At 44.3% G+C, this 27,109-nt stretch overlaps 1 protein-coding gene across 7 annotated transcripts in view; it reads right to left on the bottom strand.

The window, feature by feature from the left end:
• Positions 1 to 27,109, bottom strand: part of PPP1R12B (protein phosphatase 1 regulatory subunit 12B) — a 227,209-nt gene that overhangs the window by 60,484 nt on the left and 139,616 nt on the right. For all 7 annotated transcript variants that reach the window (XM_055144257.1, XM_055144255.1, XM_055144258.1 and 4 more), the window contains exons 16-18: positions 24,127 to 24,307; positions 23,933 to 24,039; positions 22,450 to 22,491 (exon numbers count right to left, since the gene is read on the bottom strand). In XM_055144257.1, the coding sequence (XP_055000232.1) occupies positions 22,450 to 22,491; positions 23,933 to 24,039; positions 24,127 to 24,307 (330 nt within the window). The remainder of the gene's footprint in view (positions 1 to 22,449; positions 22,492 to 23,932; positions 24,040 to 24,126; positions 24,308 to 27,109) is intronic.

Here is a 27,109-nt window from a genome sequence, read left to right as displayed (position 1 = left end):
GGTTTCTTAAATCTGGAGCGAGAGACACAGGCTCCAGCACCCTCACTACCACCCTAATCTGGAAGTCCTAGGTGGGCTTTTCCTTTCATATAACAGTTCTCATCTCTGAACGTCATCAGTTTGTCAACACTAGCAAATATATTCACAAAACTGCCTGACTTGAAAAAAAAAAACAAAACAAGAGGGGGCTGGGAGAGGCAGTACAGTGGACAGTGCACTAGCCTTGAGTACAGCCGACTAAGCTTCAATCCCAGCATCCCGTAAGGCCCCCAGAGCCTTGCCAGGGGTGACTCCTGAGTACAGAGCCAGGCGGGACCCAAAAACTCAAACCAGAAACAAAACAGACCACCCTAAAACAGATACACTAGAAAATTTAAAAAATGGCAGAAAAATGCCGTTTAAAGAGGCAAGAGACGAAGGCGACTGCAGACTGCGTTAGAAGCCTGTGTGCAATCGGGAGCTGCACTGTTTCCCATAAATGGAATCAGACTGAGCAAAAGAGGACAGTGGTTCCCAGAGCGTGAGGCGGTCAGCAGCTCCCACAAAAAGCACCAACCTGCACTCCCGCAACTGGACGACGGCCGTCAAGAGAGGCAAGAACGTTGGTCTGGAAACCCAGAACTGTTCGAGCTCATTCTCTACCGCTAAGCTGCTGTTCCACTGCCACTGAGACATGCCCCCAGTGCCCTGCCCGCTGTTCCTGGGGGGGCCTCCCAAGCACTACCCAGTGGAGCTGGGGGCCACCGCCAGTTATACGTAAACTGGGCCATGCGAGTCAATGCCAGGGCCCAGGAATGTGGCACTGCTCAGACCTACGGGTGCTGGGTGATGGTAGCAAGGGAGCATGCGATACTGAGGACCGAACACATGCAAAGCTCCCGGGGTCCCACACCAAGCCCCCTGCCTCTCCTCCCACTTTAAACAATTTTTTTTTTTGTCGTCCATAAAATAAGAGAAATCAGGCTGGAACAGCTTCTACAGTAAATTCCAGAAATAATTTTCTGTGACCTCAGCAGTTTGGTACTTGAGAAGTAGGCCTGAGTCCTCTATTCTCCACTTTGCTGAGTAAATGACTTGCCAGGTGTGGGAAGAAACCCATCTATCCTGAAATGATTTTCCAAAGCAGCCGGAACTCACAAAGCCCGCGCTCTTGTTCATCACCACTTTGCAAACGGATAGCTACTGGCACCTGGTAGCTGCAAGTTACCCACCCGTGTAGGTGTAGCCGGAGTTTTTCAATTGAGAACAGCAGAGTCCACACCTGATGTGGGTGTAGACAAGAGTTTTTTTTTAATTGAGAAGGGCAAGCCAAGACCAAAAGAAAAACCCTCCATGTAAGACACGGACACGAGAAAGGAAAAGATGTTCCCATAAACACGTCTATCACCGTGACCGTTTACGGAACACCAAAGCCAAGCCCAAACCCACCAGATTTCTTGGGTACAGAAAACCTAACGGCACGCCACCAAGCTATAGGATGTGAGAGATGGGACCCCGCAGACTGTACGGTCTATCTTAGTCAGACCTGTCAGGGTGGAATTGTAGGGGGAAGGATGAGGAAGGTAAGAGAAAAGTTGGGGTTTCTGCTGAAGAGAAGAAAAGAGCGGGCTTTGGAAAAACTTGGATTAAGGGTGTAAAGAAAACAAGAAAAAAGAAAAACAAACTCCAAGCTTCTCCAAGTGCTGACAATGTAATTTATGAGAACAATTATATTTCACCTGGCTGGTTCTGACTCGGTCTGTGCGAGAGCTGGCCAGCCATAAATCCCAGGCAGTCTCCAGATTATACCCTAAAGAAGCCCTCGGATCCGCGTGACTGCAGCTGGGGCACTGCACATCACTTCTGCTTCGCCAGTGCAGAAACACGACTCCTTCTAGGGACAGGCACCCTGCGACTCCCATCTGCTCCCGGGTACTTCCAGCACCGCCACTGGCCTCTCGTCAGACGAGAGGAATGAAGCTCCCTGACAAAAGTCCCCGCTGGTTCATGTTCAGGGCACCAAGCAGTTTCACTTTCACGCCAGCCTTCGGGTCTCTGTGTTTGTGCTGGTTGCCAAAGCAGTTAAGACTGCACCCTACAAACCCACACAACAGAGTCTCAAAGCGGAAAATTCAGGAAGTCATGTAGCACAGGTCTTATTTAGTGTCACCACAGAAATTGGCCACTAACTGCATTTCAGTGACTCTGCCCCTCTGGTCTTTTCACTGGGGCTGGTGTACCCCGAGGAATAGATAACAGCTGATCTAATTCACTCAACAGAACTGAACCATAAACACTCATGCAGGTTCCTGTACTATCTTGCAACTAACGTTTAAATGGCTGCTTCATACTGTGATCCACTGCGAAGAGACACCCTTAAGTGGCCAGTGGTCAGAGAATGGTAAAGTAGACTATGATTCTCAGTATTCCATTACACGGATGAATCATAGTTTACTTAACTGCTGCCAGAATACTGGACATTTAGGGTGTTCCCAATGTTTCCACTATTATATAACAGCTAACTAGAATCATCTGTTTTGTTCAATACTATCTAACAGTCTCTTGTATTATTAATAGGTAATAATACTTGAGCACTTACTGAAGGAATGTTTATACAACTACATATAATACACACTGTACACAGGATTTTCCCACCCTCTTTATATTTAGGACAGCTTCCTAGAGATAGGTTTCTAAGAGTAGAAATTATGGGTCAATTTGAGGCGTTTGATAGTTCGAATAATTTGCTTTCTAAAAAGCAAGTACTGACTTGCATTCCCAACAGTAAAGGGTTCACTAAACTGTATATTCATCTCAATTGGGTTTATATCTTTCTAAAATTGCTGTCAATTTTGGTTTGTGAAAAAATCCTACTTCATTATAATTCTTACTTAAAGTCTAAATATCATTGAAGTCATAAACTTACTCTTACATTTGCTAACTAGTTATTCTGAAACAGTTTCTACTAATCATGTCTAAAGCAAACTGATTTCTGGAAACATTCTAGGGTGCAGTAAAAAAAATAGTTCTAGGAAGTAAATTCTGGAAGAATTTACTGAGTTTCTTTAGGGAAGTTACCTATTCATAGAGCAATTTGTTTTGCAGTAATAGACTTTTATTCATGGTGAAATTGGTCTTTGTTTGGGGGAGGGATTGGCTTGTGCTACTCCTGTCAGTGCTCAGGGATTACTCCTGGCAGGAATCAGGGGTCCACAGGGGTGCCGAGGATCAAATATGAGTCAGCCATGTGCAAGGCAAGCAGTGCCTTACCCGCTGTGCTATCCTGGCCCTAACGGTGAAGCTGGAACTAGAACTCACAGTTTCTGACTTTTCCCTGATATTTATCTTTCACTCAGCTTTGTTTTATTGGTGATTACTTTTCTGTGTGATAATGTAACCAAAGAGAGAGAAAGATGGGAGGAAAAGGTTTCCATATTATTATTATTTTTTTTTTTAGGAAGCCATTCTCGATTTACCTAAAAGCACTAAGGTTAAGAGCTATTTTCCACAACTTACTCTATAAAAACTTCTTTAGCGAAGGATAATCTTTTGGACAACATTACTCATAATAAAAACCTGATTAATAGCTAACAATAACAATTTACTAATCCAATAAACTTATTTTTTTTATCATGATTAGCATAACACGTAGAAAATACTCCTCTAAAACAATGGTGTTTACTTTTTTTTCTTTTGGTTTTTGGGTTCTTTTGGTCACATCAAGTGGTGCTCAGGGCTTACTCCTGGCTCTATACTCCGGGATCACTCCTGGGGGACTCCGGGGAACTGTATGGGGTGTCAGGGACTGAACCCAGGTCAGCTGTGTACAAGGCAAATGCCCTACCCTCTGCACTAACGCTTTGGCCTGAGGTGTTTCCTTTTCCCTCCTTCAAAAGATCCTTGAAGGAGCAGACACAATGTTGGTCTAGCATCTGTTCTAGACAAGGAGAAAAAGCAGAAATGTGGAAAAACGATTGGGAGGAAGAAATTCAGAAGACAATATGAAATCACACAGGCACCACAAACCGTCAAGTGACGTGGTGATTAGATCTGTTTGAACTCCTCAAGCTTTGAAGATTATTTTTAAATAGCAAACAATCTTGGAACTTTGCCCCTGGCTAAGCCAATGGCTACGAATCAGATGCTATTAACTCTCAGAAAACTCAACAAAGCCCCAACATGTATATAAGGAAAGACTAGTATGGATTCCGTGACCCAGCGCCAATACCCACTCTGCCAGACCTCATAGGTAGCAATGTCCCCTTACTGCCAAATCCTCTGAATGCTTCAGAGCTTGCAAACCATTGCACCACAGACTTACACCGGGTGCCGCTGACACAGGATCTTGATTGGTAGTTTGTCTTTAGAGTTCTCTTGATAACGCTCTTGACTTCCTATGGGGAATCGAGTCCATGTGGCTGGCTGTCTTCTAACTATCCCTACAGGAAGTGGCAGCGGATGCAACATCCTTATCACTACCAGCACTACCACTACCATTGTGGCTGATGTTTATTGAACTCTTGCTATGTGCTGACACAGTTCTTCCTTTCATAAACCTCTTCATATGTATTCATATCTCATTTAAATAAATGGCCTGAGTCGGAGTACAGGGCTTCGCCTTGCCTCTGGCCAAATTTGGCTTCACGATTCAGCACCGCATGGTTCCTGAAATGTGGCTCCCACTCTCCACCCCTCACCCTCACTCCCTCAGGGTGGCCCAGCAGGGATCACAGACTTCTTGGTTTCAGTGACTGTATCTCTCGTTGGGTAACAGTACACCATGACTACGCACCCTGGGTCCTAGGTAAGAGCTGCCAGGACTATCCCTGGCACACGTGGGTGGCACGAGGGATGTGGCCTCACATTTATGAGGCAGGTGAGTTTACTACTGAGCCATCACCAGGCTCCAGGGCCGAGCAAACACTTCTGTTCCAGAGGAAACTTCACTACTGTGCTTTGCTGCCCTCTAATTCTGTCTCATCTCATCTCTGGCCACAGAAATTGGATCAGGGTCGTTTACCCGACCCAAGCAAGATCAACCGGAAATATGAAGACGAGGACAGACAAAGCAATGCTTTCTCTGTGGCCTCGAGAGAAAAGGCAGAGTTCTGATGACAAAGTGTCAGCCTGTGGTATTGAGCTATGCTAGGATCAATACGCACATTTTTCAGTGACCTAAGCCTCTTGGCTTGAGCAGTATGAAGCTCAAGTTCTGTGACCCAGAGTCCTTGAAACACCTCACTCCCTAGTTGGAAGAACATTTTTATTTCCTGGTTCTTTTCCTCCTCCTCTGACCACTTCTGTGCTGATTTCTTTCGTGGGCACCTCACTTCTCTGCCTATTCCTCAGACACTTTTCGATTCTAAACTGTCTACTCTCATTTTGTTTCATTTCGTGCAACACTCCTCAGGGGTCACTCCTGGCTCAGTGCTCAGAAGCTGCTCCCGAGCCCAGGGGTCCTGCTCGCAAAGCTGTGCTCTAGCCCTTTGAGCGATTTTCCCAGCACCCCCTCACCTTTTTCTGGAACAGCACTGGTCCTCCTTACAAATCAGCTGACAGGCCTTCCTTGGGGAATACTCTTGCTTTGCCTGTCTCTACTTCAGCGTCATTGTGAAAATGCACTCCACGCATGTGAATGCATCCAGACCTCCACAACTCTTGCCCAGGAGGGGAGAAAGGAGGATAACTTGAGAACTAAGTGATCTACAAGTTATTCTTGGGAAAGATTCCTTTTCATAGCTCAACATGATTGCCAGCAGGCTCAGAGTCTCTGAATTTCTGTCTCTAGCCCCAGAATCCCCCCGACTTCAGAGCCATGTATTGATTTGCCTATAGGATGTTTACTTTGACACAGCTGAAAGGCATACCTCCAATTCAACTTGTTCAAAAGCAAGACCTCTATTTTCATCTACAAACATGTTTGTTCTCCTCAATTCCAAGTCTCATTGACGGCAGCTTCCCCAAGCAGTCATCAAAACGAAAAAAAGCAAATGTCACTAACAGAACTTCCAACAAATTTTCATAGAAAACACAACGCCTAACAAACTAGGTATTCTGCTAGGTCCTGGGAGTGAAAACATGATCAGGAGACAGACTTTGCCTTTAAAGAGTTTCATTCTGGTCATTTCTCAAGAAACTAGGAACTGAACTGCCATATGACCCAGCCATCCCACTTCCTGGATGATACCTCAAGGTCCTAAAGACACAGAGCAGAAAAGACATCTTCACCCCATGCCCACTGCAGCACTGCTCAAAACAGCTCAAATCTGGAAAAAAAAACCCTAGTGCCCCCAAACAGATGATTGGATTAAAAAAAACAAAACAACCACACACACAATGTTACACATATACAATGGAATATTATTTGGCCATAAGAAAAGATAAAACTATGCAATTTTCTGCTACATGGATGGATCTAGAGAAAGTATCATACTGAGTAAGGTTAATAGGATGGACAGACACAGAATGGTCCTTCTCATATGCAGGGCATAAAGCGACACATAACAAATGTCAAAGGCAACAGAAATGAAGAACATGAAGCTGGTCTTCAATGGGAAGCTTTCCAGTGAAGGTGGGGTGACGGGATAGGGAAGGGAAGGGAATACTATGACAACGGTACAGAGAAGTGGTCACCCTGTAGGAGGATGGGGTTCTGAAAGGAGGTAAGGGGGTATGCATGATACCCTATCAGTAACAGTACTGTAAACAGTGCCTAACGGTGGGGCGGGGGAGAGGAGGGGGAAGAGTGCCTGCTACAGAGGCAAACTGGGGCGGAGGGAGGAGGCAGGAAATTAGGAACACTGGTGGAAGTGGACTCTGGGTCAAGGGACTGGTGTTAGAACATTGTATCCCTGGATCTATCCAAAATAACCTTGCACCTTTGTCACTCACAGTGATTCAATCTTTCTTGCTTGCTTTCTTTTTCCTTTCTTTCCTTCTTTCTTTCTTTCTTTCTTTCTTTCTTTCTTTCTTTCTTTCTTTCTTTCTTTCTTTCTTTCTCTTTCCTTCTTTCTCTCTTTTCTTTCTTTCATTGTATGTTAAATTCAATCTATCTTCCTTTCTTTCTCTCTCTCTCTTTCTTTCTTTCTTTCTTTCTTTCTTTCTTTCTTTCTTTCTTTCTTTCTTTCTTTCTTTTCTTTCTTTCTTTTTGTTAAATGCAATGTAGTAATGATAAGCTCCATTAAGGATCGTCTATAAGACCCTGAAAACCTAGTCTGGCTGGAATAGGGTCCAAAGGAGGCCTCCTGAAGGAAACGGACACCAACCTCAGCTAATTATGAACTGAGTTTGAACCCAGATCTCCAGGCTCCTGAACTGTTTCTACCAGTCCACACATCTTCTCAATCACTAATCCTCTCTTTAGTCTTACCTCCCACATCCAGTAAAATACCAAATCCTGCTGAGCTTTCGTATTTCTTAAATTGCATTAGATCCATACCTGCCACTAATGATTTAGTTCATTATCCTCCTGCAATGCCAAAAGGCTTGAATTGTTCTTTAAGCATAAAGAATGTGTACATGCATATAAATCACAAAAAAAAAAAGTGTCAGATCAGAACTACTTCATCTTCCCCAACATGAGATTTGCCTATTTTCTCTATTTTTCCCTGATTACAATAAAAAGAAATACTCCTGGTTTTACCTAGGGTTAGTTCTGGTGACAGTTAGGACACAGTTAAAAATCAGTCCCCCCCCCCCTTTAGGAGGGGCAGGGACCCACCCAACAAAGCTCAGGGTTACGCTTGGCTCTGCACTCAGGAATCACTCCTGGCAGTGCTTGAGGGATCATATGGGTGCCAGGGATTGAACCTGGGCATGCAAGGCCAGGGCCCCACCTACTGTACTATTGTTCCCCCATCTCCCCACCCACCCTCTCTCCCCACCACACTGCTATTCCTTTTTAATTCTACTTTGAGAGATGTCACACGGTGACTCTTTCTAAGTACCATTCCTAAGTCCCAACTCCCAACTATTTATCTCTTGCTCTAATATCTCACATGAACACTAAATTCCTACATTTACATACCAACTTACTATCTCAAGTTGTTTGTTTAAGGATACCTGCAGGCCCCCTAAAATGCAATCTTCAATGGAAACACATTTCAGCTGACACATTTCTGTAACCTAATGCATAATGCCTGATGCACTGGAGATAATCAATAAATATCTGCGTTCACTGGAGAAATAGTACGAGGTGAAGGCACTTGCCTTGCATGTGAGCTATGCCAATTAGATCGCTGGCACAGAATATGGTCCCTGAGCACTGCCAGGAGTGATCTTTGAGAACAGAGCCAGGAGTAAGTTCTGCGCACTGTTGGGTGTGGCACCCAAATCTACATTAATAAGTATCAAATGTTGCTTTGTGGACAAGATTTCCTGTACGGGACAGGGCTGTCCCGAAGAGCCTTTGAGAGTTTGGGACTCTGTCGGCTTCATGTACATTTCAGGAGGAAAGGAAAAAGAAACTGTCCAAAAGCTTCATTAGCTTAATCCTACTCTTCAATGGTGCTCACCTGGAATATTGGTGCTCCCTAAACCACAAGGAATAGTTTCATCAAACTTGCCCGTTAAGAATCACCAGGGAGACTTTTATAATAACAGATTTCCAGGCTTTCCACTCTGCTATTCCACCCTCTACTAATTCAGGATCTCACAGGGAGTGGCTTACAAGTCTATTTCACAAACAAGTGACGCTGGTGATCCTCACTGACGAGCTAGAGGAAGCTGGCTGCAGAAACTCTTGCCTACTAGGTATTAGCACTGAATATTATCAACTCACTGAACAGCAGCATCGAAACTTGCCTCAGGTCTAACCGAGCCCTCCAGAAATAAACTTAGAAGATGTCCACCTAGTACTTCATTAATTTTATTCCAGAGCACTAGAGGTCACTAGTGCTCTAACATGCCACGCACTGGGTTGACATCCATGCTGGAGATGTCTGTTTATTTGGCACATTTTACTTCTAGGGGACCTTCCCAACCCCCAGATGAAGGGGAGCGGTGCTGGGGGGTCAAACCTAGAGCTTGACCCAAGGCATGAGTTCCACCCTTTTGAGTCATATCTCTGACCCCCTTAGCACGAAATTGTGTCAACCCATGCCACAAATCAATCTTCCCTCCTGATACTGAGTCTCTGCTGTGACATACCGCTGTCAGCTTTCAGCACATTTATCTTTAAAGCTGTTGAAGAATCAGAATGTTACTTTCTCCTTCCTATCAGCCACTCCTTTCAACCATCATTTTAAGCCTGCTAACGGCCAATGCTTTGGTGCTTCGCCAAATTCTCACTGCATATATTCTGTAAACGGAAAACAAGGCCCTCCCAAAAGTTGAATAAATTTATAATCTGCCCCTGATTAAGGAATTCAAGTGACAATTGGCAATTAAAGTGAATGATAGCAATTAACAATTTTCTGACAGGCATGCCTCCAAGAATCTCTGAGCTTTAAAGGCAAACTTACTTTGGTCACATAACTATAAATAAAGGAATTTTTCAAGTGTCAAGTTATTATATATCCCCAAACTATAATTTTAGCTAACCTCAAAGACAGGAGGTAGAAAAGGATAAGACGAGAAAAGCAGATAGGGATATACTAGGCTATATATCCACTTCAGACTTTCTCTGCATATGGTAATGAACTGAAATAGAACAAAGAAACTCTGTTAAACAATACAGAAGAAACTCTTTCCTCCTTCAATCCATTCAGGAAGGTTTAGAGCTTATTTCCTGCAGAAGGACCAAATTTATGGATGTTTATCCAAGTGACAACTAGTATGCACCCTTGCAAATAGTAACTCCTCCTTACCCCACAAAATGGGGTGATATGATTAAGTCAGAGGAATTGGGAAAGAACTGAATTATCAGAGAAGCACTCCGGGGGAGAGAAAAATGACATTTGGAATCGTGCTGGCATCAGCAAATATTTTTTTGAATTAGCCAAACAAATCAAAAGCCTGGCCCATAGAAGAAATCAGCCCACCAGCTTGCTTTTATAAATACAGTTTTACCCAAACATACCACCTCCATTTATTTGCATCTTGTCTAGGACTGCTTTCCCACTCTAACGGCAAGGCTGAGGAGCTGCCACAGACCACACGGCCTCACAACAGAAAAGATTTACAAGACCTTGCCAAAACAGTTTGCTGAACCCTGACCCAGCGCATCATGTGCTACAGATGAGCTGCCATGGTCCTTCCCCCAGCACATACTGCTGGAGGAAAGGAAAAACTGCCCTCCCCAGGGGCCCCAGATGGGCAGTGTTGATCCTTTGCAAGAGTCAGCAAGGACCTCCACTAGACATCTGGAAAAGTGAGAAAGCATCCAGTCACGACTTCGGAGATCATTTCTGAAAAGCACTCTGTCAGGAAGGAAAATGTAAATGTTTGATTTGGCTACGCAATATCCAAACATTTTGTTTTCCTCTTAAGATGTTTCTATTATATGGAAAAAATAATAATCAGAAGGCTAAGAGCCCAGAATACCAGTGTTCTTCTTTGAACTAGTATTTTAGTTCAAGCAATTAGTCAATGGATTTTTTAAAAATGTGCCCTTTTTAATGCTCAGTAGTCAATAACGCTGGCAGATGCTCAGGGTGTAAGAGGAGGCTCAGGTGGAAAGCACAGGTGCTTGTCCATGTCCTGACTCCAGTTTGATCACCAGCATCACACATGGGCCCCTGCGCAACTCCAGGGATGGCTCCTGAGCACAGAGCAATGAGTGGCCACTGAGCACCACCAGGCGTGTCACCCCCAAAACAAAGATGAAAGGAGAATAGGAGTGTGAAAAGACAAACAAACCAAAATTAAAGCTTTTAGAAAAGAAATTCTAACAGCACACACACTGTGCTACGGTACACACAGGTGAACATTATGTATCTTCAAGAATCATATTTGGATCTGAAGTGTGGGTTTCTGCAAAAGAAAGTCATGTCACTAAGTGGCTGTTATTTGATGTCTGAATATGCTTGATGAAAAACTGGCTATACAGAAAAAATGAAGTCTGGTAGACTGCAATCTCTCATATTTACATTTTTCACCCCAACTAACCTACCTTTAATGTCCTAACAAAATAACACTTCTAAAGGCAACATCTGTTAGTCCCCCAAGCTCGACATTCCTGCTGGGCGAACTCCATAAACACTCCATTTGCTGAGAAAGAACTGCAAATCCCACACTAAAGCATTCCCCCTCAATCACTGGGCTAGAACTCTGACATTAGCTCAGCCCAGACCATGGTTCAAGCTTTGCAGCCATGTTATCAACAGAAGAAATGAATACTCTTGTAAGTAAGGTAACCCTCAGACTCCAGTGGAAAGGGGAACAATTATTTTTGGAAACTATGATCAAAGCCATCACAGGACTGATTACTTTGATAAAAGAGTTGAAACCAACTGCTTTGAAGACAACCTTATAAAATTGTTATCATGGTAATGATGGGGTCCCAGGAATGCTTAGGATGAAAATGATCATTTTCTTAAGAATGTGTTGCCCCCAAAACAAAACAAATAATGTCATTAGTTGTCTCCAGCAGGGGGGCAGAAAAGTATGTCATTAGTCTTGAGTATGTTTAAAACAAACAACTTAGGAAAAATACCAGCAGTAAATTCACCAGAATGTTAAACAATATTTCCTTCTGAGTAGCTTGACTTTGGGCAATTTTTCCTTATAGCAGAAAGAATCTCCTTTTATAATACACTATTTTTTTACTATTTCCACCTACAACCTTCACTACCCCGAGATTAAATTTACAGATATAAAACTTAGTGGAAAAAACCTTATTTTTTAAAAATTGGCAACGTGAATAAAAAAGAAAGTTATAGTTAAATATGTACTTCAATATGCAAATTCTTGGTATAATACTACAAAATATCATCAGGAAGTAGAGGCTTGAACTTAGAAGGAAGCCCCCCCACAAAGGCAGAAGTCAAACACAGACATGTAGGCCGCGTTGTATGATGACGGCATTATACGAATGGCACTGCCATCACAGAGGAGTAAACTATATATAGGTTTTCCTTTCACCAGGATCATTGCGCTTGGATTTTCAGAACTGCCTCCACTAAAATAAATAAATAAATAAATAAGTAAAAATTAAATCTTTACATACAAATCAAGTGTGGTTTTGGACTGAGGTGATGGATGGAGAAGCTGTTATCTTTTTTTTTTGCTTTTAGTTCAGACGTGGTGATGCACAGGGATCACTCCTGGCTCTGCACTCAGGAATTATCCCTGGCGGTGCTCAGGGGACCATATGGGATGCTGGGAATCGAACCTGGGTCGGCTGCGTGCAAGGCAAACGCCCTACCCGCTGTGCTATCACTCCAGCCCCAGAGAAGCTGTTATCTTTAACTGTCCAGGGAGAAAACAAAAGGCCAAGCAAACAACAGAATAACTGTTTGCTATAGGGGACACACTGGGTATGTAGCATCTCTGGCCTTTTCCCCCTCTGATACTGAATGAGAGAGTATCCCTCATTCAGTCTGATCCCTAAAAGTACCCCTCTGAGTTTTTAGAACTTCCTTTACAAATGTTCCTGCTGCTTGTGAACCACGGTTTTATTCTTTTCTAAAATGTTTTATTCTTTTCTACAGTTCATATGTTTTTCTATAATGAAATGTATGTTCTTTATAATAATAACGTGTGAGCAGCATTTCAAGCTCATTAGAATTCCTTCACAGAGACACAAGGCCAAATAACTGACACAAACTAATATCCTGAAGGCAGACAGAGGGAAAATTTAAAAGAGAAAGGGTCAAGAGGTTAACTATAAGATCCTTAGTAGCTGATAAACCATCCTCATCCTTGGATGTTTGAAGAGGAGAAACTTCAACTTATTCTACCCCCAAAACAAACTTCTAACTTAAGCAGAATTCACCATGTAATAGGAACAGAGGGTCCAAAAATCAGTCTCCTTAAATGGAAGATGCCAAGAGAAACTTTGTTCTTAAGATAGTTCGGAGAGCTGGGGCAAGAACAAGGCACACAAGTCTGACCCTTATATAGAAAATCACCGCATCTGCTGTATTTTAAGTGCTGTATTTTAACTGTAGCTGCAAGGCAAAAGCAGACGTACAGTGAAAGGAAAGCTCATGCCATACTACAGTGGAACCAAATACTTAGTACACAGTGGCTAGGAGGTAAGTAGCCCACCCACAGAACTGCTCTGCGGCCATTTCTCAATCATTTCTCAGTCTCCTTCCTGGGTACCCACTCTCTTCCACGGCACACAGCCGGGACATCCGGCCTTTCTACAGGTGGAACACCAACGCTCAGAGGCGGGCAATGATAGGGCTGCTCAGAATAGCCACTGCTTATTAAATCTCCCCTTACTTTTTATACTCACATGGCATATATTATTAAACCATCTAGGACTTTTAAAATCCTCTTACAATAGGAACAACTGCCCTTCCTCCTACCTCTACTTTTCTAGCTACCGATAACGAGGCGAAGGGAGAAAAATTCTATTTATTTCATCATCTTTTTCCTCTATAAAAAGGAAGAGAGACTATTTTTTTTTAAGGTAGTGGTTACAATACTCTGAAAAACACCACTTCAGTACATAAATAAGGACCTGGTAGTTCACCTCCGTGCCTTTAAACTTGTTCAAACCGTTGCTCTATCTCGACAGAGCGCTCTTGGCCGGGACATTCCTTACCATATTAGGCAATCAGGCCCCGGAGAGTGGGGAACGCAGAACAGTCCTGTCCTTTACCCAAGAGAAGAATGTCAGCACGACTGCCCTGAGGAGCAGAGAGTGGACAGGAAGTGGACAGGAAGACGGGTGCCCTACAGCAGAGAGAGGGATGTCACAGGATTAAGTAACACAATTTTAAATATTGCTTGACTCTAGAAAAAACCAAAACCAACTCCTAGACTAGGTGAAAACTAGGTTGGTTACTGGAGGGGAGGAGTGGGGATGTTGCAGAGGTGTCATTTAGTGGTGGGACAGTGCAGTGGTTGTGGCTGAGGTAAGTATAAGGTCGTTTGGTATAAATCCTGTACACTTGTAGAGGTATGAAGTTATGCTCCTGAAATTCTACAGTACTGTAAAGAAGTGATACATCGATTAAGAGACAAAATACTGCTCAAGAGAGGGGCAAAGTCCCAGCTAATAATTTAAGCAAAGTTGTGAAAAACTAGAGCAAATATGTAAAGGAACTAAGATGTAAAAAAGTGTGGTTTTTAGAAATGCTGGCAAAGAAACTTAAGGGGGACGGGAAGGTCTGGGTGGTAATTTAGGCATGAAGAAAGCCTGCTTGACTGACAGAGAATTTCACAGGGGCTTGATGTGATAAGGTGCTCAAAGGGTTCTGAGTAAAAGAAAAACAGCCCTTATTCTTCCCCTTTCTCCTCATTTATTCCGTCCTATACTAGCAATCCCCTTCCAAATTCCTCTTAGAATAGGCATTATGTTATGCCGTACGGAATGATTTGAGCTTTTTTACACGGATTAAAATCATGATAAATTCCATTTGCCTTGCCTTTACGTAGTTAGAGCAAGCAATATGAAATCCGTGGTACGTGCATGCGAAGGGGGCAGGATGAAGGGTGGGAGGAACCTGGGGACACTGGTGACGGGACGGTCACCCTGGCGGAAGGATTGGTGTTGGGACACTGTGTGCCTGAAACAACTCTATTGTGAGCAGTTTTGTAAATCATGGTGTCTTAATAAAAATAAATTGTGAAAGTTCCCTCTCTTGACACCTCACAGCTGCCTCCACGCCAACGGCCCAACTCCACCGCTTCATGCCTAGCCCCTGTAGAGACCACAAACCTGCACAAATCCCAGGCACTCCCACTACCAGGCTGAAAGCTCTGGCCTTCTTGGGGCGGGAACCAGCACTCTCCCCCCACCACTGCACGTCTGGAAGTTCTGGCAGCCACGCCCACATCTCCATCAGCCCAGCTTATAGAATCACGACTAAATCTGGAAAGAGACGCAAGCCAAGCTGCTAGAATTCATGGGGACAAGGTCTCTCAGCTGAAAACCCTGGGGCCCCCTCAGGAGCGGGGTGGGCTGAGCACCCCCCTGCAAAAACCCTGTAGCCACACTCACACCCCACAGCTGCCGCCATGCCCATCGCCCAACTCCAATGTTTCATAAATAATCTCTGCAGAGACACCAAACCAAGGCAAGTTCCAGGTATACCGGTTTTCAGGCTGAAAAACTCAGGGGTCTTCCTTGAGTGAGGGCAGGCTGCCTTTCTCCCTGCCTTTCACACCCACAGTCCACGGCCACCACCAGGGAAACTCATTCACTGGCGCAGTTCTACAGAGCCTGGAGCTCACGGCTGTGTACTCCATAATACTGAAATCCCAGTGGGAACACACCAAGTCAGATGGGAAAGTAGCACAGAAGCCAATGAAGCTCAATAAACAGTCATTATGCACGGAGAAGGCTCAACTAGCAACAAAGAGTTTTCTAAACCTTCAGACAATGACTTAATGACCCCATGGTATGATATAACAATTTTCATAAATTTTCTTTTACTGATTTTTTTTGCATAATTCCATTAGCCATTTAGTTGTAACAAGTAGTATAAAATAAATTATTTTGCGCCTGCTAAGGGGGCAGGCCTGGGGAGTGGTTGGAAAAATGAGGACAAGAGTGGAGGGACGGTCACACTGGTGGTGGGACTGGTGTTGGAACACTGAATGCCATTAACAACTGTATTATTAACAACTTTGCAAACCACATGTTCAAGTACAGTAAAAAACAAAATTCTCTCTTAAAATACCACAGGTGTGCTGGAGCGATAGTACTGTGGGTAGGCACTTGCCTGGCAAATGGCTGACCCAGGTTCGATCCCAACACACCATACCCAAGCCCCACCAGGAATGATCTGAGAATCCAGAGCCAAGAGTAAGCCCTAAAGCCCAAGTCCCTCTAGGTGTGTGGCCCCAAAACCTATCACACACACAAACAAAACATAACAATGACAAAAATAAACCTGCAGGTATGTTTCAGAACGCAGAAATGTGTTGAAATTACTGAAGAGTTTGGGCTACATTTTTTTTTTTTTTTTTTTTTTTTGCTTTTTGGGTCACACCCAGCAATGCACAGGGGTTACTCCTGGTTCTACACTCAGGAATTACCCCTGGCGGTGCTCAGGGGACCATATGGGATGCTGGGATTCGAACCTGGGTCAGCCTGGGTTGGCCGCGTGCAAGGCAAGCGCCCTACCCGCTGTGCTATTGCTCCAGCCCCTACATTTTTTTTTTTTTGACTAGCTATTCATGATTCATTCTTTCTGGGCAAGTCAATGAATAAATTAAAAAAATCACATGATTCTAAGGTCAATAAAAGTATTACAAAAACCCTTAGTCTCACCCAGAATTAAGAACCTAATGATTTGGAAAATAATTGGAATGGATCGCAATCATTATCTAATTATCATTAATTATTATTTAATTATCAAACTCATTTCATTTCACAAATATTGATTCATTTTTATTTCACAACTCTAACTCATTTTCATTCCATATTTGAAGATGTAGATGGTATTATTATTCCACTTTATAGAGACGAGGAAATTGAAGCATAGAGACTGGCAACTTAGCCAAGTGAGTTAAGAGGTCAGGCTGCTGTGTGACTTAGCTCTTAGCTCCTGGCTCTGCATCATTAATGATTAAGCAGCACTGCCAGTCTTAATACTGTATCACGTAAGCTATACAACTGAGGCAAAAATTCAACTGGAGGTAGAGAGCCATAGAATAGGAACTTAGCTCTGTGATACTGACAAGTTAATCTCTTCGGGCCTCAACTGTTATCTCTAAAATGAGTTCAATTAGATGGTCTTTAAAGTCATTTTCAGCTCTAAAATGCAAAGTCTATAGTAATTGTCGTCCTAGCCATCCTAGCTAAATCAGAGGTTAGTGTACAACAGCATGCAGAAATAACTTCTGCAAAGAAAGCCTCATCTAAAGTGAAATGAAAGTGCTAGTTGTTCAAACATGTAATGAAGCTCAGGAAAATTAGCCAAAGCAAAGAAGATAAGAACCTAAATCAACTCAAAAGAATATTTGTAAATACGGTTTTAATTGATCTCCAAGGTAACAGAAACAATATTGTCACATGCCTGCACTTCTAAGGCTTGCAGACGAGGTCTGGTGCAGAGAAGCAACCACTTTGATCTTAAAAGATGTCAGGATGCTCTTCGACGTCCAGCTCTGCCACGCCACCGGGCAACCTCCAGCAACAGAAGGACCAGAGCTCACGGGAGCATTCTCACTTAGGTGGAGGGAAAAAATGATGAGACAGCAATAACAAAGCCATCTACTGGCCTTTGATGGTCAGTTTGGAGAAGGGGGGAAATGGCCACTGACCATCATATCCTCAGAGACCAGTCTCCTCTTCTGCCACTTCTCCCACTGAGCTTGGGAGTGACCCTTGGGCCACAGCTCTGGACCGCATCCCTGTTGATATTCCTTTACTTAGTAATCTCATCCAATTTCACGGTTTTAAGTACAGTTTATATGTCTACTGATGCCCAAGTTTATACATCCTCTCTAGAGACTCACTTAACTCCAGACTCCTACCTCCAATTCTCCTCTAGATGTTTCTAAGTGAACGTCAATCAGCCATCAAATATAACACTTCTGAAAACAAAACCAAAAGCCGACTTTGCCGCCAACAGTCTATTTCTTCCATGATCAATGCCACCACGGTAATGAAAACCACCCTTTTGGTTACCTTAGCTAAAAGCTATGGTGTGAACCTTGATTCTTTTCTGGTTCTCTCACCTCAGAGAAAATCTTGTTGGGGTTCCCTCCAAACAGATCCTGAATATAAAACCTCAGCCTCCCAGTACCTGCTCCTCAAGCTGGTCCAAACCACTAAGTTTTCCCCTGAAATGTTGCAATAATTATTATATTATTAGCACTGTAGCACTGTCATCCCGTTGTTCATCGATTTGCTCGAGTGTGCACCAGTAACGTCTCTATTGTGAGACTTGTTGTTACTTTTGGTATATCAAATATGCCATGGGTAGCTTGCCAGGCTCTGTTGTGTGGGCGAGATACTCTTGGTAGCTTGCCAGGCTCTCCGAGAGGGACGGAGGAATCAAACCCAGGTTGGCTGTGTGCAAGGCAAATGCCCTACCCGCTCTGCTATCGCTCCATTTCTTCCTTATATCCTGGCTTCCACCCAAATCTCCTTAAGGTAATTACCCTTTAAAAATAGTATAAATGCATCACTCCTCTATATGAAACTCTACTATGACGACTCACTGATTCACATAAAAAGGCAGAGTCCTGGATCAGTAGTCAGGCAAATTCTTTACATATGTGAAAAAGGAAAAAGCCCTTACAACGACTGACAGCAACTGAAGTATTATTGGCATGTAGCAGGGGTAGGGAATGTCTGGCCTGTGGGCGATATCAGGCCTGCAAAATCACATGGTCTGGCCGTTGGACATTGCAAGACAGATGTATACTTCTCATTGGCTGTCCACAGCCCACTGGGCGTGCTGTACCCCTGAATCTTAATACTCTTCTAAGTTGCCTATCAAGAAAGATATCCCTTCATTGAAAAAAAGGCAAGATACTTCTAGCAAAGTCAATTTAATAAAAGCAAAATTAAACAAAATCAAACATGTAACCTGAATTTTAAAATTTTTAAAAAGAACAGGGAATGGAGAAGGAGATACGCCGTGACTCAGGCTGGCTGCTTCACTACAGTCCAATAGTTTCCCTGAGGCCGTTTATCCAGTGGAGAACTCAAGTACGGGCACTGGCCTTAGCTTCACACTTCATGGACTGGAACAGGCTTTAACTTCTCTGGGCCTCAGTTTTCTTCATTTGTTTAGTTTAGGGTTTTTTTTTTTTAAATTATTATTATTTTTTTAATGTGGCCACACTCAGTTGTGCTCGGGGCTCATTCCTGGCAGACTTATGGGATCACAGGAGATGCCAGGTATTGAACCCAGGTCGGGCCAGGCAAGCACCTGACCCACCACTGTACGGTATCGCTCTGGCCCTGGGCCTCAGTTTTCTTAACTGTGAAATGAAGTTCCTAACTTAGGCTTACTCTAAATTTCTCTCCAGTTCTAAGATACTACAAGCACCCTTACTGCCCTGGGGTGCAAGGACCCTCGCTACACTGAACTGGGTCCGTCAAGGGTTACTTTAAAACAAAAGCGGCCTGACTGGCTCAGCCTCATCAGCCCATCCTGAGTGTTCACCGCATCCTTTCTCCTGACCACTTGTGCCCTCTAGTGAGAAATTCAATTATACAACGGAACTAGATTTAAAAAGTTGGCTCCAGAGGAGGAAATAGCCGAGTCGGGGAAGGGTGGGGGAAGGAGGGAGTAGGTAGAACTTCCTGTGCAGCAAAAAGCAGGCAGGCCAGAGATTCAGGTGAAGAGAGATGGGAAGGTCATCACCACTGTGTGAGCCTCTGTTACAAGGAGCAAACTTTCTCTTCGATCCCTACTGGAGAGCAAGCATGCTCCTGAACAGGAAGGCTTCTGGGCACGCAACTTAAATGACCTTCATATTAAGATTTAGAATTGTTACTTTTTTCCTTAGCAAGAAAAAGGATTTATTAAGACTTTCAGAGACTCTTACAGACCTAATGTAACTAACAGACTTGCCTTGTCAAGGAGCTGTAAAGACATCAATATTTTTATAGAGCCATTCTGGGGCAGATACTGTTGTTTATTTCATTTATTTATTTATTTATTTATTTATTTTTATAATGTGGGAGTACTGCTATTTATTCAGTCATTGATTAAGCAGATACAGTTGTTTAAACTCAAATTGTACATTTAAGAATCTATAAGCAATAAATTTATCTACTGTAAATTTTTTAAAAAGATGCTAAAGTCGTAGGAACAGTTAGCTTTTTGTTTGTTTTTTGGGGCCACATGGCAATGTTCAAAGTTTACTCCTGGGTCTGTACTCAGTACTCACTCCTGCTGGTACAGAAGGGATCCTATGGGACACCGGGCTGCATACAAGGCAAGCACCTCACAAGGTATTATCTCTCCAGCACCCCCCGGAAGAGTTCTAATTTTAAAATAGATTCCACTCCTCTTGGGGGAAGCACACTAAGGCACAGAAGAAAGTCGATATGCTTTCACAGCTGATATGATGTCACTGATTCCCAAACCAAGGCAAGAGCAAACTTCCCTTGTTTCTCCCAGAGGTCTCCAAACTGACCAGTGCCCAGTGATACTGAGACAGAATGACCTTCCCTCTGGCTGATCATCTCTGCTGCAGCCAAGTGGACTCTGCTGTCTGATGGCAGGACACAGGGTATAGGAGAGAGGATGATCAGAAGATAATACTGATTCTCTTAAAATAGCATTGCAGAGATTCTCAATCAAAGTTAACTGGGTTGGACACGGCGAGCTATTCACTCTCATAAGATTCACACAGTCAAAACGAGTAGATGCTTCAAGCGATCAGGTGAATGGAATCTTTACCAGTCTGACAATTAGATTTCATGTCAAACCTCAACAGTCTCTGCTTTCCCTCATTTCAGAAACATTTCCTAAGATTTTAAGTCAATGGTCCTAAAATAAACTTGTCTGGGAAGCACTGCATCTAGAACAGCTTCGTTTTCCTTGCTTGAAGCCCTAGGTCAGTATTGTTCTGTGTAAAGTAATTTTAAAAAATAGACACAAAGATTCACAGGCAAAAAGGCATTCCCCTATAACAAAGCCTCCCTTATTATAATTCCTCTTAAGCACTGAAATGGCCTCTCCTGCTCTCTTGAGATTACAGTCCATTTCAATGCTTTGTCATCTATTACTCAGATTCTCTCTTTAGGTTATTTTAGAATTCCCCAAAGCAACTGTCCCTGCCTTCCTCTCCAAAAGCTTCCCCAGCCTCTCGAAATTCAGTTGTTTGCACATGTGCACGCCTGCATACGTGTATGCATGCGCGTGCGCGCGCGCGCACACACACACGCGCGCGCGCGCGCGCGCGCGCACGCATGCATACACCAGCCCAAGTGAATGTCTCTGTGCTACTTCCACATGACATAGCTTATTCTTGTGAAGAAACCCTCATTTCAACCAAGGGTAGGCAATTCTCTGCTTTGTCACCCACCACAAGAAATAATAGGCACAGCCCTCTGGTGACTACTGACTCTTTGGATTTTGACTGAAGTAAAGGTACATCAATGATTAAAACAGTATTTCTGTTAAACATGCATTAATTGCTGATATTCTAAGAACACACTGCCATACTACCAACCGTAGGCAACAAACAGCCTCTTTTCACATCACTTTTTTTTTTCTTTTTGGGTCACACCCGGCAATGCACAAGGGTTACTCCTGGCTCTGCACTCAGGAATTACCCCTGGCAGTGCTAGGGGACTATATGGGGACCGGCTAGCCGGGGCCCACCGAGGCTCCCTCGGCGCTGCCGTATCGTTCCGCCTGGGCAGGATTCTGACTTAGAGGCGTTCAGTCATAATCCCACAGATGGTAGCTTCGCCCCATTGGCTCCTCAGCCAAGCACATACACCAAATGTCTGGATACTGGGAATTGAACCTGGATCGGCCGCGTGTATGGCAAACGCCCTACCCGCTGTGCTATTGCTCCAGCCCATTTTCACATCACTTCTAACCAAAACATAGTCTCAACTTAGTTAAAACCAAATCACTTGCTTCCTGATAAATGGAACCACGGAGAAAATCACTTTTTACCACATCTGAGTGACTGGCATTCACACACCAAGAGAATCAAGAGAGCTGGATGCAGGACAGCTCCTGCCAGGCCTTAAAGTGTCTGTGGTTTCGTAGAGCTAGGGAGCCAGCGTTATTTCAAAGTCAAACATATATCATTTTTGGACTGATGTTTTACATTCTCTACACGTATGTTCATTTCTATTAATGTAGACGGCTAAGAGAAAGAGTAACACTTCACATTTCTCCCCATGATTTCAGAGTGCTTCATACACGTCGATAATGTGCTTGCAGAGAGAAAAAGGCAAGAGGACTGGAGACATAGCACAGTGGATAGGGCGTTTGCCTTGGACACGGCCGACCTGGGTTCGATTCCTCTGTCCCTCTCGGAGAGCCCGGCAAGCTACTGAGAGTATCCCGCCCACACGGCAGGGCCTGGCAAGCTCCCCGTGGCAAATCCGATATGCCAAACACAGTAACAAGTCTCACAATGGAGACGTTACTGGTGCCCGCGCAAGCAAACTGACAAACAACAGGATGACAGTGCTACAGTGCTACTATAGCTGTCTTAGTACCTGTGTAACACTGCCCACGGTGTTAGAGATTGACAGTGGGCACAGAAAAATCATAGGAAACTGGTCCAAGAACGTGGGCACTGTTACGACATGCAGGAGAGCAGCACCCACAACACCGGCCGCAGCTCTCAGAGGAGTGTCCGGTTCCAAACTCCCCCTCAGTCAGAGCTGGCACTGGGTCTGCGCTTTGCTCTGCAGAGCCTGCACGCACAGGAGCAGCAGGGCCCAGCAGTGATGTGCCTTGGTGACTTGTCACTTACCCATGACTCTTTCCCCTCTTCCGAGCCACCGGTTTCATCGTCCTGAAAAGGATGGAGAGAGGATTACGGTCACAGGGGTCCTGGAAAGCAACAGGGGCAGCTCCCACCCTGATGCATCCTGACACCGCAAACATGGGCAATGGCAGTGGGTGCCCAGAGAGGCTGTTCCTGCTGCTTTAACAGCCACCAGGGACGGGCAGCTTAGGAATGTCACCTGCGTTCAAGAAACAAATCAAGTCTTGTGAACCATAGTGGGAAAAGGGGCCTCGTGAGAAACAGACTTTCTTTCTTTTCTTTTCTTTTTTTTTTTTCTTTTTGGGTCACACCCGGCGACGCACAGGGGTTACTTCTGGCTCTGCACTCAGGAATTACCTCTGGCAGTGCTCAGGGAACCATATAGGATACTGGGATTCGAACCCGGGTTGGCCACGTGCAAGGCAAACACCCTACCGGCTGTGCTATCACTCCAGCCCCCAGACTTTCTTTCATCCTCCCCAACAGCTATCAGAGTATCCGGCCCCATCACAATGAAATGCTTTTGTCTAGACAACAGCTTTAGATAAAAAGCTATTAGATTTTTTTTGTTTTAAAAAGCTGTTATTTCTTATTTACTCCAATGAGTCAGTGAAAACCCTGGACTTCTTCACTACTGGCCACTTGATTTTTAAAATTCCACAGAGCTGGTGATAGTTAACAGCAGTATAGTGGGGAGGGTGTTTGCCTTGCATGTGGCCCACCCAGGGTTCAATCCTTGACATTCCATATGGTCCCCGGAGCACTACCAGAAGTGATCCCTCAGCGCAGGGCCAGAAGTAAGCCCTGAGCACTGCCTGGTATGGTCCCAAAGCAAAAAAAAAAAAACAACAGATAAATAAGTACACTCCAGTAACAAGATCTGAGGGAAAGGATATAGAACAAGGGGGTGAGTTAAAGTACTGAGTGTGCAAAGAAGTGTAAGGGCATCTGTCTTTACTTGCAAGTTACAGTTCATCTATTTTTGTATTATTTGCCCCTTTTCCCTGCCACAGTAAAACCAGGGCAAAAAAAAAATGTTACTTGTAGATTTTGATTTCCTTGAGATTCCTATAGTGTAGCCATCCTAAATCCTCTGGTTTGCATCTCTGCTGGTGATGTGGGGCAGAAAGATACTGCTGCCCTGCGAATATCAGGATGCACCGCCAACAGTTGCTCAGCTCTGTTGCTGTTTATCTGGTTGTGCAAATTTCCAGCTTCACTGCTGTTTGCTGCCTGCCTACAGTGGGCCTGCCACTGCCTGACTACTGGGCATCTGGAGGGAACAGACTCAGGAAACCCAGACCAGCTGTGTCTTTGTGCTTCCCCTCAGTCGTGCTATAGTCACGCCATCTTCACAGCGAAATGCATGGCAGTGCGGAGGAGCTCTTCGCTGAAATGGGTCGAACCCCACAGAAAGGATGGCTGCCGAGGGTGATCGAGGGGACCCGGCACTGATCCACCCACTTACATCCGTTATCCAAATGCCTGTGCCTCTCCGCCGCTCCTTGGGCCGTCTCCTCTCGCGGGTGGACAGCCTGTTGGAGGACTGCTCGTCCAAATCTGCGTCTTCTCTCTCTGGCCAAAGATAAAACACAGGCCGGCCTGTGAGAATCTGGAGTGTGTGCACGAGGAGGAGCCCGCCCCTTCTGTATTCCTACGCACCGTTTTTGTCCATTTCCGGGGCAGCTGCGGCGTCTGTGGTCGTCTCTGAACTCTCAGAGTCAGGGGCTGAATATCTGCTTGTCCGCAGATGGGCGTAGAGGGAGGGTTTTGACGCAGAAGGAGACACTGGCGTCGTGGATTTGTCAGCCTGAGCTGAACACCTCAGACGGCGATAGACAGGCTGGAAATTACCCACAGGGGGAGATGTAAGAAGTCAGGTCCACCAGAGGAGGTCAGCATTCACAATGGACCCTTTAGGGCTGGGGCTCAATTGGCCTCACATGTGAGAGGTCGCAGGCTGATTCCTGGTATTGTGTGACCCCCAAATGCTAACAGGATCGTCCCCACCCCTGTCCCCACAACAGCAGAAATTAAGAAATAAAATGAGGGTCAAAGAAATAGTAGTGGTCAAGGCAATTCGCCTTCTATGTGGCTGCACTGAGAAATGGCTCCTGTACCACATATGGTTTCCCACCCTTCGATGAAACAAAATAAAGGCCAGGGAGAAAGCTCAAGGACTAAGGCACTTGCCTTGTATGCAGCTCGTGCCAGTTCAAATTCCCGGCACCTTCAGTAGGAGCCCCTGAGCACACCCAGGTCACTACTGAGCTCACACAGAGCCAAAACAGCCCTGAGCAGAGCAAGACTTGACCCCCAAATTCAAATAAATAAAATTAAAAATGCACTCCTCCTTCACCAAGAGTAAAGGAAAAGGTAGCAGAAATTCATTCAGTAGCTACTGAGTTGAATTAAAGTTCATCAACCGTAAAGAAATAGCCTCTGGATTTCTATTCTGAAAATACCATCATGTCGCAAGCTTCTCAGGAAAATTACTCCTAACTGACCGAAAGGCACTAGGTAGTACCTCGCTGGTAAAAAATCATTTCGTTTTGGAATGAAAATAGAAAGGATGATGACCTTTGAAAGATACAGAACTGAAAGTCAAGGTTTCTATAAGCAAACAACAACCAAAAAATCAAGAACATGAAGGTCTTATATGAAAAGAAAAACCAAACTGAAGTAGTCTACTAATTTCTGAAAATGCTACATAAACTAGCTTATAGAAATTTTCTAAAAATTCCCAGTTTCCCCTTTGAATTTTTTTCTGGAACTCCCCCCCCCACTACAAGTTAGAATACCTGACAACAATAAGCCTTAATTCAGCTTAATGAAGATGCAGTGAGAGACAAATTCTTACCTCACATAAAATTTTACATATATATACATGCATACGTGATTATATATATTAAAAATTATAAAAATATAAAAAAATAGGGTATTAGAGCAATAGTATAGCTGGGAGGCGTATTTGCCATGCATGCAGTCAATCTGGGTTTAATCCCCAGCATCCTATGTGGTCCCTGGAGCCTGCAAAGAATGACCCCTGAGCACAAAGCTGGGAGTAAGCCCTGAGCACTGCTGGATGTGGCTCAAAAAACAAAACAAACCGAAAACCCGACAAACTACTGTAAGCTTTCATGTCAGACAGAAGTTGGTTTAAATTTTAACTACAACACTTACTAGCGCAATAACCTCAAATGGTGTTTAACACCTCGGTGCTTGGGCTTCTTCAGATGTGACCATGGGATGCTATTTCCTCAGTGAGAATAAGGAGCACTAAAGGAGACCCTTTATGTTAGGGCCCCAGAACAGTACCTGATACTAAGCACTCAATGAATAACAACTGAGAGAACGAACACCACAGTTCCCGTTAGTTTCCAAGGTCTGGCAACTCAGAGATAAGGAAGGATCTAAGGAAGGATCGTCTCCGGATGCCGAGACCTCTAGACTGTAAAACGGATCATCATAGTTGGATGCTGCTGAGAGTGACAGGAGTGGCGCTGAGCCCCACACACGCACGACAACAGGTAATTGGATAATTGGTATCACTGGAACCATCCTGGGTAAACCAGAAGTGACATTCACTCTAAAAAGAATTCACCCCCTTAACAACCAGCTCCACCTGGGAAAGGGTACCTAAGCCAACAAACCCATCCCAATAGTGACATCTTGTGGCATGGGGTTAAGGGGCACTTTGGAAACATTTAGGCTTGCTGGCATTACTAAGCCCAAGAAAGCTAACCGCAGCGCTGGGCCGTCGAGCTTCAGTTATTTGTCTTACCATGTCTTGGCATGCGAAATGCTGAGCAAGTCTCTTAACCCCATTGTCTCATCCTGGGGAGGAAGGGCCTGAGCTGTGCTCAGGGAACTGGGGTCCACTCCTGGCCACTCAGGCTGGATGGTGCAGTGATCGGGCTGGGGCTGCAGTGGCTTCGTGCGTATGGTCCTGGGCCCGTACCCAGTGGTGCTCTGAGCACCATTTATGCCGGGACTCAACTGAGACGACCACAGGCACAGTATGCATGCACTCTCCACCTTTGAGCTACTTCCCTGACGCTTTCTCATATTTAAAATAGGATGGGGAGCTGGAGTGATAGCATAGCGGGTAGGGCGTTTGCCTTGCACGCCGCCGACCCGGGTTCAAATCTCAGCATTCCAGATGGTCCCCTGAGCACCGTCAGGAGTAATTCCTGAGTGCAGAGCCAGGAGTAACCACCGTGCATGGCCGGGTGTGACTCAAAAAGCAAAATAAATAAATAAATAAATAAATAAATAAATAAATAAATAAAATAGGATAATATCGAACTGAGAGTTGATCTGAGGATTAAACTAGTTAATAAATACAAAAACTACAAAATGGTTGATATGATACATGCATAAAGTTAATATTCAAAAAGCGCTCATATTTCTACTTGAATTTTATTATAGAAGACTCTTTTTTTTTTAAGAATAGAAAATATTTTATGAGGAGGTATAGCACAGTGGCTTAGAGAGTCTGCCTTGCAAGTATATGGTCATGAGTTCAAATCCCCCATGTCCCACTTGAAGCAAGCAAGACCCTGGCAGCACCACAACTAGGTGTGAGGAAGCACCAAAACGGGGGTGTGACCCTTTCAAGCACACACACCACTAAAATGGTGTG

The sequence above is a fragment of the Sorex araneus genome, chromosome 7 (assembly GCF_027595985.1).
Source record: "Sorex araneus isolate mSorAra2 chromosome 7, mSorAra2.pri, whole genome shotgun sequence".
Lineage (NCBI taxonomy): Eukaryota > Metazoa > Chordata > Mammalia > Eulipotyphla > Soricidae > Sorex > Sorex araneus.
Note: the sequence above shows the minus strand (reverse complement) of the source record. Positions and strands in the feature narration are given on the sequence as shown.